Source organism: Heterodontus francisci, chromosome 13, assembly GCF_036365525.1.
Source record: "Heterodontus francisci isolate sHetFra1 chromosome 13, sHetFra1.hap1, whole genome shotgun sequence".
Classification (NCBI taxonomy): Eukaryota; Metazoa; Chordata; class Chondrichthyes; order Heterodontiformes; family Heterodontidae; genus Heterodontus; species Heterodontus francisci.
In genome coordinates, this window is record NC_090383.1 from 16,437,204 (window position 1) to 16,453,391 (window position 16,188).

General features: G+C 44.1%; 2 protein-coding genes across 7 annotated transcripts in view; both read right to left on the bottom strand.

Annotated features, from left to right (window-relative positions):
* Positions 1–2,465: 2,465 nt before the first annotated feature.
* On the bottom strand, positions 2,466–4,819 carry LOC137376243 (insulinoma-associated protein 1a-like). Its single transcript, XM_068044403.1, has one exon. The coding sequence runs from the start codon at positions 4,552–4,554 to the stop codon at positions 3,259–3,261; it is 1,296 nt and encodes a 431-aa protein (XP_067900504.1). The 5' UTR covers positions 4,555–4,819; the 3' UTR covers positions 2,466–3,258.
* A 4,880-nt stretch (positions 4,820–9,699) lies between these two features.
* cfap61 (cilia and flagella associated protein 61) overlaps positions 9,700–16,188 on the bottom strand; it is a 271,251-nt gene continuing 264,762 nt past the window's right edge. For all 6 annotated transcript variants that reach the window (XM_068044406.1, XM_068044407.1, XM_068044405.1 and 3 more), the window contains one exon: positions 9,700–10,121. In XM_068044406.1, the coding sequence (XP_067900507.1) occupies positions 9,921–10,121 (201 nt within the window). In that variant the 3' untranslated portion in view covers positions 9,700–9,920. The remainder of the gene's footprint in view (positions 10,122–16,188) is intronic.

Consider the following 16,188-nt stretch of genomic DNA (forward strand, 5'->3'; position numbering starts at 1 on the left):
CTCGGTGTCCTTCCCTGCCCAGTCAGCAGCCAGGTGCAGAATGATAAGACTTTCTGCTCTTTAATAAAAGTGGGGAGATTACATCTCATTACTATTAGATGTGATGAACAAGGCCAGGTGATTTCCTCGGATTGCTATTGCAAACCAATGAAAAAACTCCATTCCTTTTGAGCGTTTCCACCATTTAACTAGAAATAATGAACTTAAAAATATCGACTGTCCTTACAATGGCGCCAGCATATAGGATCAGAGGAAATCTTCCTTCAATCTTCAACCTTACCCTCAGAAAAGCATCCTTTGCTGCACCCTGACTATTTTTCACACCTTTCCACGCTGCAGCCAGTTTACCGACTGCAGTATTTAAATCATCATTTATGAAACTGAATCAAATTCGGTGACTGTAGGACCGGGTGAAATTGTTAAATCCATAATCAAATGAGCACTGAGTTGATCCAAATCATGATTACAAATATTAATTACTGATACTTCTTTCTGATATTGTAAAAAAAAAATGGTCCCGATAACCGACGATCGTTTAATCCAGGTGCCCTTAACAAAAAAGACCTGCGGGCTCATTAAAAAAAATCAAATTGCATTTTTATTCTGTTGTATTCCCATGTGTTAAAGTCTTGTTTACACATAACCTCCGGCCGCTTAACGGTCAGAAGATGTACGAAAATCAGGAAAGAAGTTCACAGCGTCTTCAAAATATCCCAGACCAAGGTTAGTAAAATCTTTGGAAGATCATTGAGCCCAAAATATACTGAACCCAGCGTCAGAAATGTGCGGTTTACCCAAGAGACGAACTCGATGCTCAACCATCACACCAACTGACCTCTACAACATATCAATAATCCATGGAAATGGGTCATCACCAGATGGGACGAAGAGGTTATGAAAATCATCCCTTAAGGGAGATCAGCCAAAACAATGCGATTATGAATCAAAAAAGGTAGGTGCAAAGCATTATCGGCTAGGCTCGCATTTTAAAGCTGCTCTATTTGTATACTGGTGATTTCGTCATGGGATATTTGTTCAGAGGAATTGTTCCGTCTGACAGAACCCAAACACACTTAGAAAGTCAGCTGAGACACCATAGGACCGAGACCATGTGCATCAACTTCAGCCATTACGTCAAGTCATAACAGTCAAGAATGACAGAAAGATGTCAAAAATTCTTCACTTTTGGGGGTTTCACTGACGATGACGATAGCATTTCAAGCTTTCAATATAAATTCGGACATAAAATATAAGAAACTTAAGGTAAATTCAATACAAAATTTAAAAAGCTAACGTGTTCAACAAGAGAACATCTCGGGAGGCTGGTAGGCATTAACGGCATGTTTACCCTGTATTTCCTGGTCCCAGGGAGAGAATACTCTCAGGAGATGCTCTAAACATGGTCTAAATTTTTCCCATTTTAAAACTAGCAACTGAAATCTAAATGAAATTATGGGTAGGTAATCCACCTGAATCAAAACATTAATAAATCAGTGATTTCTCTCAGGTCTGGGATTGTTAAAATTGTCCGCTATATTTAACTTTTTTTGTTCTTTTTAAATACAGGACGATAAACAACTGTGCAGAGTGAGTATCGCGATGTTGAAACGTGGGGGTCGAGTTGTATTTGGCTTGAAGCGCTACTCAGAAGTTTGACTTTCTCTACTTTAAAAAGGCGCCGTTCTTACCGCAGCTCCAAACCAGCACCTTTACCGTTCTCACCGATAGCACTTCTGGGAAACTCTTGATCCTTAAATACGCCGTTCTCTTTGGGGAATTACTTATCCTTTGACCCTCAAATGTTCAATCGAAATATTACATTTTTGCAATCGGAAATAATCTGATGCAGGAAAGCACACATTAACATTCTGGTAGTGGCGATATCAGTACGCCCCGATATTACAGCAAATCATTTCTTATCTGACAGGATGGTCTCGATCAATAGTTTGCCGCACGGCTCTTGTCGGCTTGGATATTTCACAAGGTGTGATTGTGGAAGTACACCAGCAAGCCGGTGCTGGTATTTTAGGAATTCGCTTTCAGGTTGTAGCTTCTTCAGATAAAAGTATTTCTACAAAGAGTAAGTGCGTCCATTCCCTTTCATCTGACGTGTGAAAATAACTATATGAGTGCCGGTTCCCACAGTGGGTTTATATTTATGCTCCTGCTCTGCTAACAGTTGTCTAGTATCACTGATTCCAGTTCTGTTATTGTAGGTCGCAGTGTTAGTATAATTAACATCTGCTATCACACTTTAATAAGCATCATTCTATTTATATGTTAAATGAATACATACTATTGTGGAAGGAAATTAGACAGAACCATACGAATATAATGCCAATAATTGGATAGAAACCAGCGCATTTCCGGTAAGGAATTTGCAAACGTCAGTGGTTTGGGAACACCTGTATGACTGAAGTAGTTTGGAAACTCGAATAACGATGGACACGAAGCCACAGCTAATTATACGAATTTTAATATATTTAAATATTCGGTAACAAACACAGTTGGGAACATACATTTTGAACCACTATATAAAAGCTAACAGTTAAGAAAATAAGTTGTGTAGAAAAAGGGATTGCATTTAATTTAAGAGCAGTCGTCAGCTTCGCACGAGTCGGTGTAAGGACAGCAGAAACAATGAAATAAACAAACAAACAATCTCCGTTCAAGGATCGTGTTAAAACGAACAAAATAAAAATCTACACGCAAGTTTACAAAATGAAGATCGGTTTGAAATATACAAAAAAACTGAACGTCATAACTTACTTAACCAAACACACGCAACGTCAAAATAGATAACGAAAGAATACAATATCACAATACTTTTTATAAATAAATAAAACGAATAAATTATAAAATGTATTCATTTAGCAATCAATACATATATTCAAACAGTAAACTTATATGCAACAAACCCATTTAAGGAAAAAACGTGGAAAGCTTCGAAAAATTAAGGCATGTACATCATCGTAGTGAAATATTCGGGTCTGCAATCCAAGGCATTTGTGGCTAATCTAAAGGAATGTTCTAACTTCTGCTTTGTTCAGACAATTGAAAACCTCAAGTGTCCAGCGAGTCACAAAGCTACATTAAAGCTGTTATTGTTTTGACTGAAAAGGTGCAGTCTGTGAGATGGAGGTTTACAGAAAGGCGTGTAGCAGAAAAGCAACAAAGTTGGTTTATTTTTGTAGGTGGCTGTGTTAGCAACAGTCTGCTAAGAAAGGCACGGATTTGTCACCCCCCCTCTCTCTTTCCCTAACAGGCAGGGCGCACTGGCATTTGCAGAAGGATCACTTGCCTGTTTTCTGAGGGGTGGCATTTGTTGATGTGTCTGGTGAGTCCCGGGGAGCTGTAGAAAGTAGCGGGGCAGTACTTGCACGGGAACACCTCGGAAGCGTGCAGGCGGAGGTGGCGCTCCTGGCTGGCTTTGCTGGAGAAGCTCTCCCCGCACAGCTGGCACAGGTGGCACTCGGAGCCGGGCTTCGGGCTCTGGCTGCAGGGCGGCGGCGGCGGCGGCTGCGGCTGCGGCGGCTTCTCGGCCGGCTCTCGGCCGGGGAACGGAGGGTAGGGGGCGGGATCCCCGGCGGCCTTGCGCTCGTCCCTGGGGAGGACTTGGTGAGCCAGCAGGTGCTTCCGCAGGTAGGCCTGGCGCTTGAACTTCTTGCCGCACTGGTAACACTCGTACAGGCCGTCCTCGGAGCCCGACTCGGAGAGCGCCGAGCCCGGGCTGGGGGTGTCTCTCTCCGGACCCGCTTCCCCGGCGCTGGCCTTGCTGCTGCTGCTGCTGTGTGCGGCCGGGCCCCGGGGTTTGTGCCAGCGCCGGTGCGATGCCAGGTTGGCCGGGCAGCTGAAGACTTTGTCACACTCGGGGCAGCGGTACTCGACCCGCACGATGCGGGAGCACTTGTGCTGGGCCAGGGAGAAGGGGTCGATGTATTCCTCCTTACAGAGCTGGCAGATAAACTCACCCAGCGGCTTCCCCGCTGCCGACGCCGGCCTGGGCTTGGCCTCCAGCGGCCCCTCTTTGATCTTCAGGCCCAGCACCGGGGACGTGGTCATCTCATCCTCGAAGTTGAGCTTCCTCATGGCTTTGGCTTTCTTGGCCGCCGCCGGGGCTTTACTCCTCCGCTCGGCCGCGCACTCGGAGCCCGGCGCCTTGCCGCCTGCCCCCGGCCGACCCGACGAGGACACATAAGCCGAGCCCAGCTTCACCTCGGCCGGGGCGAACAGCAGCTGGTCCAGGGCGGTGAAGGCGGCCGCGTTGGGGAAAGACTCGGCGCTGACCGGCGAGCCCAGGCTCACACTCCGCTCGTAGAAGCGCTGTCCGTGCTCGCTGCTGACCGGCCGCGCCGGGCTCTTCACAGGCCGCTCCGGGTAAGCCGAGTCCGGGGTGCCGAACTGCTGGGGGGCGGCGGCGGCGGCTGCGGCGGCTGCCCCCGGACCGGCTGCCGGCCTCGGGAAGCTCTCAACCCCGGGAGCATCTTCAGTCCGGATCCGGTAGGAGACGGGTGTCGATTTCCTGCTTCTCTTCACCAGGAAACCTCTTGGCATCTTTGCAGCAGGAGGTGGGGGCGGGAAGGGAAGGAAAATAAATACAATAAAAGGCACTTTGGATCCAATAAATAAATATGAAAGGTATAAATGGAACAAGCTGCCGCGGCGGCTGCAGCTCCCGGGCTTGTCTCTATGTGCGTGGTAATGCCCGGTGAGTGAGTGGCATCTCGCCAGCCTCCTCCCCTGGCTGATGCTGCAGCTAGCGGGGCTCCGCACTCAGCCTCCCGGTTCCCCTGCCCCCGCTCCCCAGCTTCCCGCTCGCTTTAAAGCCGGGCCGCTCCCATTGTCCTCGCCCAGGCGGCCGAGTGGCCCCCCAGCCAACCACAAGCGCGGAAGACTGGAGCCCAGCCAATGGAAAACCGAGTCTCCCCCCCCCCCCCCTCTCCCTCCCTCCCATCAGCAGCTCAGGAGGGGCTGAGACAGAGAAACAGAGGGAGACAGAGATAGACAGACAGATAGAGAGAGAAACAGACTGAGACAGAGACATAGAGAGAGACAGAAACAGAGAGAGATAGACAGATACAGAGAGACAGAAAGAAACAGATGGAGAGAGACATAGAGAGAGACAGAGACTCAGAAAGAGACAGTGTGGAAATATCCCCCCCCCCCCCCCCCCCCTCCTCCTTCCCACACACACAACACATCAAACACCGAGGGGCAGAGCGCTGCACTCACATCTGTTTGGAATCCGGAGTCCTTCACAATGAAGCTCAACCCAATGTATTTACCCCCTCAAATAAATCATTGAACAGGTTCGCAGTGAATCCAATAACCTGCCTGCTACACATTCCCCGTCCTGGTTAAAGTGTAAGAGGGGCTTCATCATGAGCTTCGTTACGCGGTCCAATCCTGGATGTGTTTATTTCCAATGCTATCTAATTCCTGCCGGGCGAGTCCTTTCTAAAGGCTCATCAATGCCCGCAGTCTCCCTGTTAACAGATTTGTTTTCAATCAGTGAGGCCGATCTTCGTGTTTCTCAGGTTAACCTGAACCACATGGGGGTGGGGGTGGGGAGAGGGAGAGGGCCGGCAGGTGGGAATGAAGGGGACTGGGTCTCTGCAAGTGCAATTGAAGAGTTCTGCAACTTTAAATATTCTCGGAAGGCATTTAAACTTGCATCATTCTAACGAGAGCCTTGGTTACGTTGCAGGCATCATAACTGAGAATGATTGATTTTTTTTTCACTGTAATTATTGCTCTGATAGTGTTCCCTGTGGAGTCTGGATCCTGCCATCCCCACTCAGATTTCAATCATCAGGTGAATGTTCTTTATGTGATGTTAGTGATGCGACCGGGAAGAGGAGAGGCCCGGCAGATGTGGTCTCTCTCTGGCTATGGGCTGCTCGCTTTGAATGTGTGTGTTCGGCCCTTGGCCGCTGCCACACGCCCGGCTCCTCCTCTCTCAGCCCCGACACGCGTCGGCTCTTTGTGAGTCTCCAGTGGGGGCCGGAGCTCTGCCAACTGGAGCCGTCCATCACTATCAGCAACCCAGGGCAACGACACACATCGGCAGAGAGAAAGAGGGAGGCTGATGTCTGAGGCAGCACAAAAGACTCTTTCCACAGCCGTGCCCCGGGCTTTGTGAATGAAATTAACCTCTGCCCATTTAAACACGAGCCCGAATAATGAAGGCTGGGGCCGCGCTGCCATGGCTTTGCATCGTAAAAGGCAGGCGATCCGCGAAAGGAGATCACCATCAGATCCATCAGCTGTTAAAAGGGCCCAACTCGCCCCGTTATCACTAATAACATGAAAAAAATCACCAACTTTCTGCGCGTTGTGTTTAGCTCTGCTTAACGGTGCCGTTGGGAAGGGAGTTGCACTTATTATGGCTTTATGAGGGTTTTTTCCCCCCCTATTGTCTCAAATAGTCATTTCGGCTCTTTACGCGTGCAGAATGAATCAATTCTTATTTAAACGCAGGAGAAACCACATCGACTCTGCCAAAAGTAAAAGTTGGCGCTTCTTTCGATTTTCTAAGACGGAGACGAGTTTCAACATTTGCGATCTGATCGTCTCCACCTCATTCACCCGCTTGTCTGACCTATGTTCATAAAGCGTGGACATTGTACTTTAAATCTGTCGCCTCTTCAATTAAGTATTTACCAAAAAAACAGCACGCGAACCGCACCAAGTGTCAGCACATTACGACAGCATTTTTATTTCTATCAGAATTCTGAACCAGCGTCCTTTACACTTCAGGATTTAAAAAAAAATCAATATGAAATCGTTAACCTCTGCTACAATAGCGCTTATTTTGTTTAGCAAATAAAACACATTTAATAATCCTCCACTTAGCGAGCGCTCTTGCCAAAGAAAGAAAATACAGGGGAGGGAGGACCTATGCATAAAATATGTGGAGATGTGTCGCTTTTGTTGTGTTAAATAATTGAGTGTGCAGTGTGTGTGTGTGTCTCCGGGTTGTTTTGGCTGGCCCGTCTCTGTTGACACGAATTGCTTTTATCTCCCTTTTGACCAGGAGATTGAAGAGCACGCGAAAGGCACGCGAAGGACTCGGCTATTGTGCAGGACATTAGCATAAAGCTGCTGGACAAATTAAGATAATTACACAGCAAATCCGAATCTTGCAGGGATTTATGGTGGAAAAAGGACAGAAAATAAAACATTAGTTTGCACAGGCGAAAGCGCACATTGTTGACTTTACTGAACAGAGAGCCGCTGGCATTGTTTCTGATCAAGTTCTGAAAGTAATCTGTTTTTTTCCAGTTAGTCTAATAAAGATGAGGTTGATGTGGACGTATATGAAATAATTACAACTTGCACCATTCATTTCCGATGTCTACCCTTTTAAACCTCAATGTTGATTTTCATGTTGTAAGTATATCTGTTTTAAAAGTTGTGTTGAGTAAACATATTTTTATTGATTCTTATTCTCGTTTCACCGTGGTTTCATCGTCCTTTGGGATTTAACACTTAAATTGAATTTACCAACGTTAAAGACATTTTCACTTGAATTAAATCCCCCCGCAATCTGGCCACATGGAAACTCCTAAATTTCATTCTTGCAGGAACAAGTTTTTTTAAAACTGCCTCTAAAATTCGAACTGAATTGTGTCTTTTTGGTTAGAAAGCAGCGATTCTGTTCTGGAAACTTCCTGCTCGCTCTTTTTTTGTGGTTGGGACCGGATCACAAAGTGCAATATCTTCCCCTTTGGGGTTTCAGGGACATTTGATTAAAATATTAAATCTCCTGATCCGGAGGATTCTCCTTGCCACTTCAAATGACATGTTTGGCTTTGAATGTTTTTTTTTCCAGCTTGTACATTAAAATGCATTCTGTTGGGGCAATCTTCCTAGGCACAACAGATTTCGGAACTCGAACAGTTAAATTTGGTTAGACGATTAATTTGAGCATTAAATCATATAAGATGTGCAGTTCTGGCGGTTATTATTTATACCTTTGCATACATCAGATCATAATTATAGATCTCCCCACTGAGGCTTATCAAATAAAGTTTTGAAATATACTTTATTTCTGTTCTCGATATCCAGGATTATGTTCTGAATACTTGTTGATGCGTTTCAACCGTGTATTTGAATATTGAAATCTGCTTCCATTCAGTAAAAATGGTTTTTATCTCTCCGGAATACACCCGCGTTTTCTAGGCTAGAAGGGGATTTTTTTTTCCGCTATGGAGGGGATTTTGATTTTCTCCAGGGGCATTATTGGCCAGAGATTGTGCTAAATGCCCTGCTTGGTTTGTGAGGCGGATCCATTGCACACATGGGCTCATTACCATACAGCTGCAGGTTGCTATGTGGCTTAAGGCTCCTTGCTAAAGTACACACCCGGACTTGCCTTATCACCACAATCCGAATGCACACAGCCCATCGACAGAGAAAAACAATCCACAAGGCTTGAAGGGCCACACACCGATTCCAGCAGGAAGGTCTACATCTGCCAGAGACCTTTTCACATTCATAATTGTCTTCACCCGTGTTATGCTTCATAGCCGAATTGTGTGTTCATTTTATATATACTATAACGGTGCTAGTTTTATACACGTACAAATATACATCACAATGCTTGTAAACGAAACTTTTTTTGGGTTCGGGAATATTTTATTTATTTTTCCTGAATAATAGCCGGACATTATGTCCAACGTGCCTCTGTGCTTTTCCAGAATGAAACACAAGGACGTCCGGAGCCCGTCTGTAGCGGCAAGCGACCAGAATTAAACATATGCGGTTGTATTTTGGGAGGAAATGCCAAAGGCCCACCGAAAGGGCAGTGGCACCTCAGTGTAAAAGTAACTGAAAGGGCAGAAAGAATAAAATAACAGAAGTTACACAAGGGAATTTGAAACATCAGCCTGTTATAAAACTTCGCGTCATCTTTAATGAATTCCCGATCTCTTCGCCGTTGTAGCTTAATTTTTATGGTAACTGAAAGGAAAGAAATGTGATTCATACGAAGCCCTCGATTCGATTCATTTTCTATACAGCATTATTGTTGGAAACCCCTTTCAGTGACATTGTGATCCGAACTGTCACTTGGTATTGTAGAGATCAGAAACATGTGCGTCTTATTACCTTATATCCACTGATGGTATATTAAATTGCCAGTGGGAGCTGAAGACAAGGAACGCATGGATTAGTAAGTAGTTACTATTTACTAACTACCACTGGGTATTTATTTTTGATATTACATTTGCACAAGTAGTTTTTTTCAGAGGTCTTCGGGGTGTTAAACCCGGCGGTGGTTAATGCAAAGAAGGTAAGTTTATGAGAGGATGTTTCTCAATGAAATTGTTTTGTGACCTTCAAGCAATTTATCCCAGTGTCGTGCTGTTAATGTTTTAGGACTCACGCAGCTGGAGTAATAAAGGAACTGCGATCTGGCCCGAAGTAGACTCCACGTGACCCATGACCTCTCATTCAATTTTAGGTGGATATTTTTGCTGGGACGGAGTGAGGACTAATTTCGCCAAAGAGCAGGGTCTCAATATCAGTATTTTGGGCTCCTTGTCAGTATAAGGGTGAGAATTATTGCAACTTTCCGACCAGAGTGACACTGAATAGCAGAATACAAATGTTTGCAGCGAGGCAAACGTTACAGAATGGCAAACGGCTTGAATTCGAGGAAAAATACATTGATTTCTTTATTGTATACGTGTTAGAAAAGCTACACTCAGGTAAATATTTTAAACGAAACACAATAGTGTGAGAGGGAACTTGACTTCACCATCAGCCTATTATAGTGCACCATCTTCTGGATAACTGCAGCAACAGCGTGTCTACATGGATTGGACATCATTAATAATCAACTACTTTTTCTGGTTTAGTAAACATTAAGAACAAACAAATTCGGGTGCAAAAGGCCACCCATCCTACTGTTCTATCTAAACAATACCAGGCCATGCAAACATAGGGAGGTGGTAACGGTTGTAGCTCAGGTAGTTCAGGAGTCTTCTTTCTATCAACCTCTGGTAACCGTCCCGCTCGAATTGCTTTTCCAAAAATGTCTTTGCATTGCCCGGCACCAACAACTCTCCATCTGCTATCTGACGAATCAGTTCTTCGATAGGCTCATCAACATTTGCCTTTGTGCAAAAAAAAAGATATTTAACGATCATACTGAAGACCTTTTAGTGGAGCACCAAATAGAACACTACAACAGTTTTGCTGAAAATCTCCACCCGAACTGCTTTGGTTAACATCTCCACCGTGCTTATTCAAAGAAAGAAATGAGAATGACAAACATTATTGCACAACCTCATTTCAGATTTAACTGGAGGAAGAAATGGATGAAAATTTCTACCTTCCTGAAAAGAATTCCAAAATTCAGGTTAAACCCTTAAGGAAAGAACTAACTTATTCATATAGGTCATTCCAAAACCTTCATGGCCAATTAGCCTATGCACACAGATAGATCCCACAAGTAGGAAACCAGCGGAGTGACTGGTCGTGATGATGTTTGAGGAATAAATATTGGTCAAGACATACCCTCTTCTGCTCTCTGAATAGTGTCTGGACACCACCTCAGGATGTTCCAAAGAATTTCATATCCTGTGAATTATTTTCAAGTGTGATCACTGTTGTTTTGTAAGGAAATATGGAGTGAGTGTGCAGATAGGAAGGTCCCAAAAGAATAGCAATGACATTAATAACTCTTCAATCTGTTCTTGGTGTTGATTGATGGATAAATGTTGGCCAGGATACTAAAACTCTCCTGTGCTTTTTAAAATAGTGCCATAGGAATTTTTAGGTCAACCTGAGCAGGCAGATAGTGCCTCTATTATCTCACCTGAAAGACTACAACTCCAATATTGCTATGCTTCCTCAGTACCACATTATGTGCTCAAGTCTGTAGTGGGTCTTGAACACACAACCTTCTGACTCAGAAGCAAATACAATCACTTTTGTTTGATAACACGCCTGTGAAGTGCTGTGGGAGGTTTATTATATTAAAGGCACTATATAAATGCAAGTTGCTGATCAACTGAATACTTTGCATCTGTCTTTTTAAGGAAGAAGATGCTTCCAAGGATGTAGTGAAAGAGGAGGCAGTTGAGACACTGGATGGGCTAAAATTTGATTTTGAGGAGGTATCAGAAAGGCAGGCTACATTTGAAGTGTTTCAGTCACCAGGATCAGAACAAATGCATTTAAGGATACTGAGGGAAGTAAGAGTGGAAATTGCAGAGGCACTGCCAATAATCTTTCAATCCTCCTCTGGTGCCAGAGGACTAGAAATTGCAAATATTACATCCTTGTTCAAAAAAGGATGTAAGAACAGGCCCACAATCACAGGCCAGCCAGTTTAACCTCAGTGGTGGGAAAGGTTTTAGAAATGATAATCTGGGATAAAATTAACAGACACTTGACAAATGTGGATTAATTAAGGAAAGCCAGCACTGATTAGTTAAGGTCAAATTGTTGTCACGAGCATGTGCTATGCCAAATGATGATTTTTTAATCCATCAGCTGGAAACCGGAATTAAATTTTTAAAAAGGTGACTGTTAGCAGCCACTGAAATTTGCATCAAAACACCCTACATTCCAGTGCATTGAGGTGAAGTCGAATTGTCTGGCCAATCCCCTCCTGAACAATGACTTGGGGAATTTTGAGTGAATCACCTGACCAGTCCCCATTAACAAGATATTAAAGGCAATCACTTGGGACATTAAACTGGTGGAGATGAACCACTCAAAGACAATCACTTGAACAATGAGACCCTGATTGAAAGAACGATCATTAAGGAGGTTGTAATTGGACACTTAGAAAAACTAATCAGAAATAGTCAGCATGGTTTTGTGAAAGGGAAATCATGCTTAACCAATTTGTTGGGAGTTCTTTGAAGGAGTGACATGTGCTGTGGATAAAGGGGAGCCTGTACTGTACTTGGATTTCCAGAAGGCATTTGACAAGGTGCCACATAAAAGATAATTGTGCAAAGTAGGAGCTCATGGTGTAAAGGGGAGCATATTAGCATGGATAGAAGATTAGCTGGCTGGCAGAAAGCAGAGAGTATGCATAAATGTGATGAGTGGAGTCCCACAGGAGTCTGTTCTGGGGCCTCAACATTTTACAATTTATAGCAATGACTTAGATGAGGGGAGCGATGGCATGGTAGCTAAATTTGCAGATGACACAAAGATAGGTAGGAAAGTATGTCGTGAAGAGGACATAAGGAGGTTGCAGACCGATATAGATAGGGTGAGTGAGTGGGCAAAAATCTGGCAGATGGAGTATAATGTGGGAAAATGTGAAGTTGTTCACTTTGGCAGGAAGAATAAAAAAGCAGAGTATTACTTAAATGGAGAACAACTGCAAAATTCCGAGCTGCAGAGGGATCGAGGTGTTCTAGTGTAGGAGTCACAAAAAGTTAGTATGCAAGTGCAGCAGGTAATAAAGAAGACTAATGGAATGCTATTCTTTATTACAAGAGGAATTGAAAATAAAAGTAAGGATGTTATGCTTCAGTTATACAGGGCATTGGTGAGACCACATCTCAAACACTATGTGCAGTTTTGGTCTCCTTATTTAAGGAGGGATGTAAATGCGTTGGAGGCGGTTCAGAGGAGGTTTACTAGATTGATACCTGGAATGAGCGGGTTGTCTAATGAGGGAAGGTTGGATAGACTGGGCTTGTTTTCACTGGAGTTTAGAAGAGACTTGATTGAAGTTTATAAGATCCTGAACAGTCTTGATGAGGTGGATGTGGAGAGAATGTTTCCTCTTGTGGATGAGTCCAGAACTCGGGGGCACTGTTTTAAAATTAGGGGTCGCCCTTTTAAAACAGAGATGAGGGGAATTTTTTTCTCTGAGGGTTGTGCAACTTTGGAACTCTCTGCCACAGAAGGTGATGGAGGTGGGGACATTGAATATTTTTAAGGCGAAGGTAGATAGATTCTTGTTAGGCAAGGGAATCAAGGGGTATTGAGGGTAGATGGGAGTGTGGGATTCAAAACACTAACAGATCAGCCATGATCTTAGTGAATGGCACAGCAGGCTCGAGGGGCCAAATGACCAACCTCTGCTCCTAATTCGTATGTTAGTATGTAAAGAAGAGAATTCCTATACATGAACTAATTAAGTTGCGAGAGGAAATACACACTGAGCCATCATGTGACGGGGCCCACCATCTGTGTGTTTTAAGCTTGTTTTTCTCCCTCTGCAGCCAGACAAGCAACTAGACACTAATCAGAGAAGACCCAAGTGGGGTCCCTCTCTCTCCAGTATACCTTGCAAATTTCAAATCCTGCCTGCTGGCCGTAACAACCTAGGCCGATCACTGCTGCATACAGAGACCCCGTGAAGGAAATAATCTACCTCTCTGTTCTCCAGGAGAACCACCGAACCAGCTGGCCACATCTACCAGCCGGAAGCCTCAGGACCACTGAGTTCATCCAGAAGACAACCCAAGTCACCAAACTCCACAGACTGTATACCTCTTTTTAATGGTCCAGACTCTAATCCGACCAATCTATCCTTCCCCACTCTAACCTATTTGTGTGTGTGTGAACCTCGAGTGTGTGTGTGAAAGTTGGAGCGTAGTTTATTATTTTACTTAGATCGGTTCAAGTACAATGAAGCTAACCTCTTTCTTTGTTAAACTCAAGAAAACCTTTCCGATTGATTTTTTATGATAATCGCACATAAGCAGTTAAACACTTAGCGAATTGGCAAGCAAATTCACTTTAAAAAAGAAATAAAGCCTGTTGTGGTCAAGTAAGGAGAGAGACAAGAGGGGGACCCTTTGACCCCTCCTCACCTGATCGTAACATCGTGTTTAACTAATTGGAGTTTTTTGATGAGTTAACAGAGAAGGTTGATGAGGGCAATGCAATTGATGTGGTGTACATGGACTTCCAAAAGGTATCTGATAAAGTGTCACATAACAGGTTTGTCAGCAAAGTTTGAAGCCCATGGAGTAAAGGGGACATGGCAGCATAGATACAAAGTTGGCTGAGTGACAGGAAACAGAGTATTGGTGAATGGCTTTTCGGACTGAAGAAGGTATATAGCAGGGTTCCCCAGAGGTCGGGATTAGGACCTTTGCTTTCTTGATCTATATCAATGACCTAGACTTGGGTGTACTGGGCACGATTTCAAAATTTGCAGATGACACAAAACTTGGAAGTACCTTGAACTGTGAGGAGGATAGTGACAGACTTCAAGAGGACATGGACAGGCTGGTGGAACCGGCCGACATGTGGCAGATGAAATTTAACATAGAGAAGTGTGAAGTGGTACAGTGTGGTGGGAAGAATGAGGAAAATCAATGTAAAATAAAGAATACAATTCTAAAGCAGGTGCAAGAGCATAGGGACTTGGAGGTATATGTGTACAGATTGTTGAAGGTGGCAGGGCAGGTCGAGAAAGTAGTAAATAAGGCGTATGGAATCCTGATCTTTATAAATAGTCAGAGTACAAAAGCAAGGAAGTTATGCTGAACCTTTATAAAACACTGGTTTGGCCTCAACTGGAGTATTGTGTCCAATTCTGGGTATCACACTTAAGGAAGGATGCGAAGGCATTGGAGAGAGTACAGAAAAGATTTACTAGAATGGTTCCAGGGATAAGAGACTTCACTTCCATAGATAGATTGACAAAACTGGGACTGTTCTTCTTAGAGGAGAAGGTTGAGAGGAGATTTAATAGAAGTGCTCAAAATCATGAAGGGTCTGGACAGATTAGATAGGGAGAAACTGTTCCCATTGATGGAAGGGTCAAGAACCAGAGGACACTGATTTAAAGTGATTGGCAAAAGAACCAGGAAGTGACACGAGGAAAAGCGTTTTATGCAGTGAGTGGTTAGGATCTGGAATACACTGCCTGAGATTGTGTTGGAGGCAGATTTAATCTTGGTTTTCAAAAGGGAATAGGTTAATTATCAGAAGTTAAAAGATTTGCAGGGCTATGGGGAAATGGCAGGGGAGTGGGATTAGTTGAGCTGCTCTTGCAACAGAGCTGGCATGTGCAGGATGGGCCAAATGGCCTCCTTCTGCATAGTAACCATTCTATGATTCTATGATAAGTCCCATCAACCCCAAACCACAATCACCTACAAGCCAGACCAAATGGTAGTACAAGGCTGCTCAACTGTCTCTCACCATAAGCATATGACATGACCTTTCTCTTTGGAATAAATAGATTCCCACTCACTTATCTCAGGGAAGGTTGAATTATTTTGGCTGTTATTTTGGCAACAGCACAACAAAAACAACTTGTATTGATAAAGCAATATCCACAAAATTTGACACTGAGTTACATAAAGAGATATTAGGACAGGTGACCAAAAGCTTGGTCAAGGAGGTAGGTTTTACTGAGTGGCTTAAAGGAGGAGAGAGGTAGAGAAGTGAACAGGTTTAAGAAGAGAATTCCATAGGTTAGGGCCCAGCCAGCTGAAGCCATGGCTGCCAATAGTGGAGTGATGAAAATCCGGGATGCACAGGAGGCCAGAATTGGAGGAACACAGACATCTTAGAGGGTTGCAGGGGGTTACAGTGATAGGGAGGGGGCAAGAACAGGGAGAAATTTGAAGACAAGGGTACAAATTAATAATTTGAGGCATTGCTAGACTGGGTGCCAATGTAGGTTAGTGAGCACTGCAGTGATCGGTGAATGGGATTGGGAACAGCAGTCATTGAAGGAGATTCTCTGGCTATGACTGGAAAGATAGGAACGGAACCAGGCAAGGGCAGTCACATCCTGCTTCACAATGGAGGAGGATAGTGTGGCCAATCATGTTAAAAGGTGGGACAGGTTGATAAGAATGAAGAGTGTCATGTAGGCCCCCACCTGACAAGAATGAGGCACATTAATTTTGCCACATGGACATTAAATTTCAAATTGTTGCTGGGAAGAAGAGAAGGCCTGTTACAAGGGGTTGCCAGGCCCCTGGCTGGAAAGACATTTTTGCACATTAACCGACAGTGCTAAATTTAAATCTTTCTTCTTTAAATCTAAGAAAACCTGTATGTGTGTCCTGGTTTCTTTGCCTTATAATTGGAAAGTGGTGAACAAGGATTCACCAAGGGGGAGCTAAAAACACAGTGTGTTTAAAAAATAAAACCCTGTTACAGTAAGACCAGGTGAAGGCTGAAAGGGACCCCTAGACCTCTTTCTCACATGGTCGTAACAGGAGGGATAGTTCACTATGA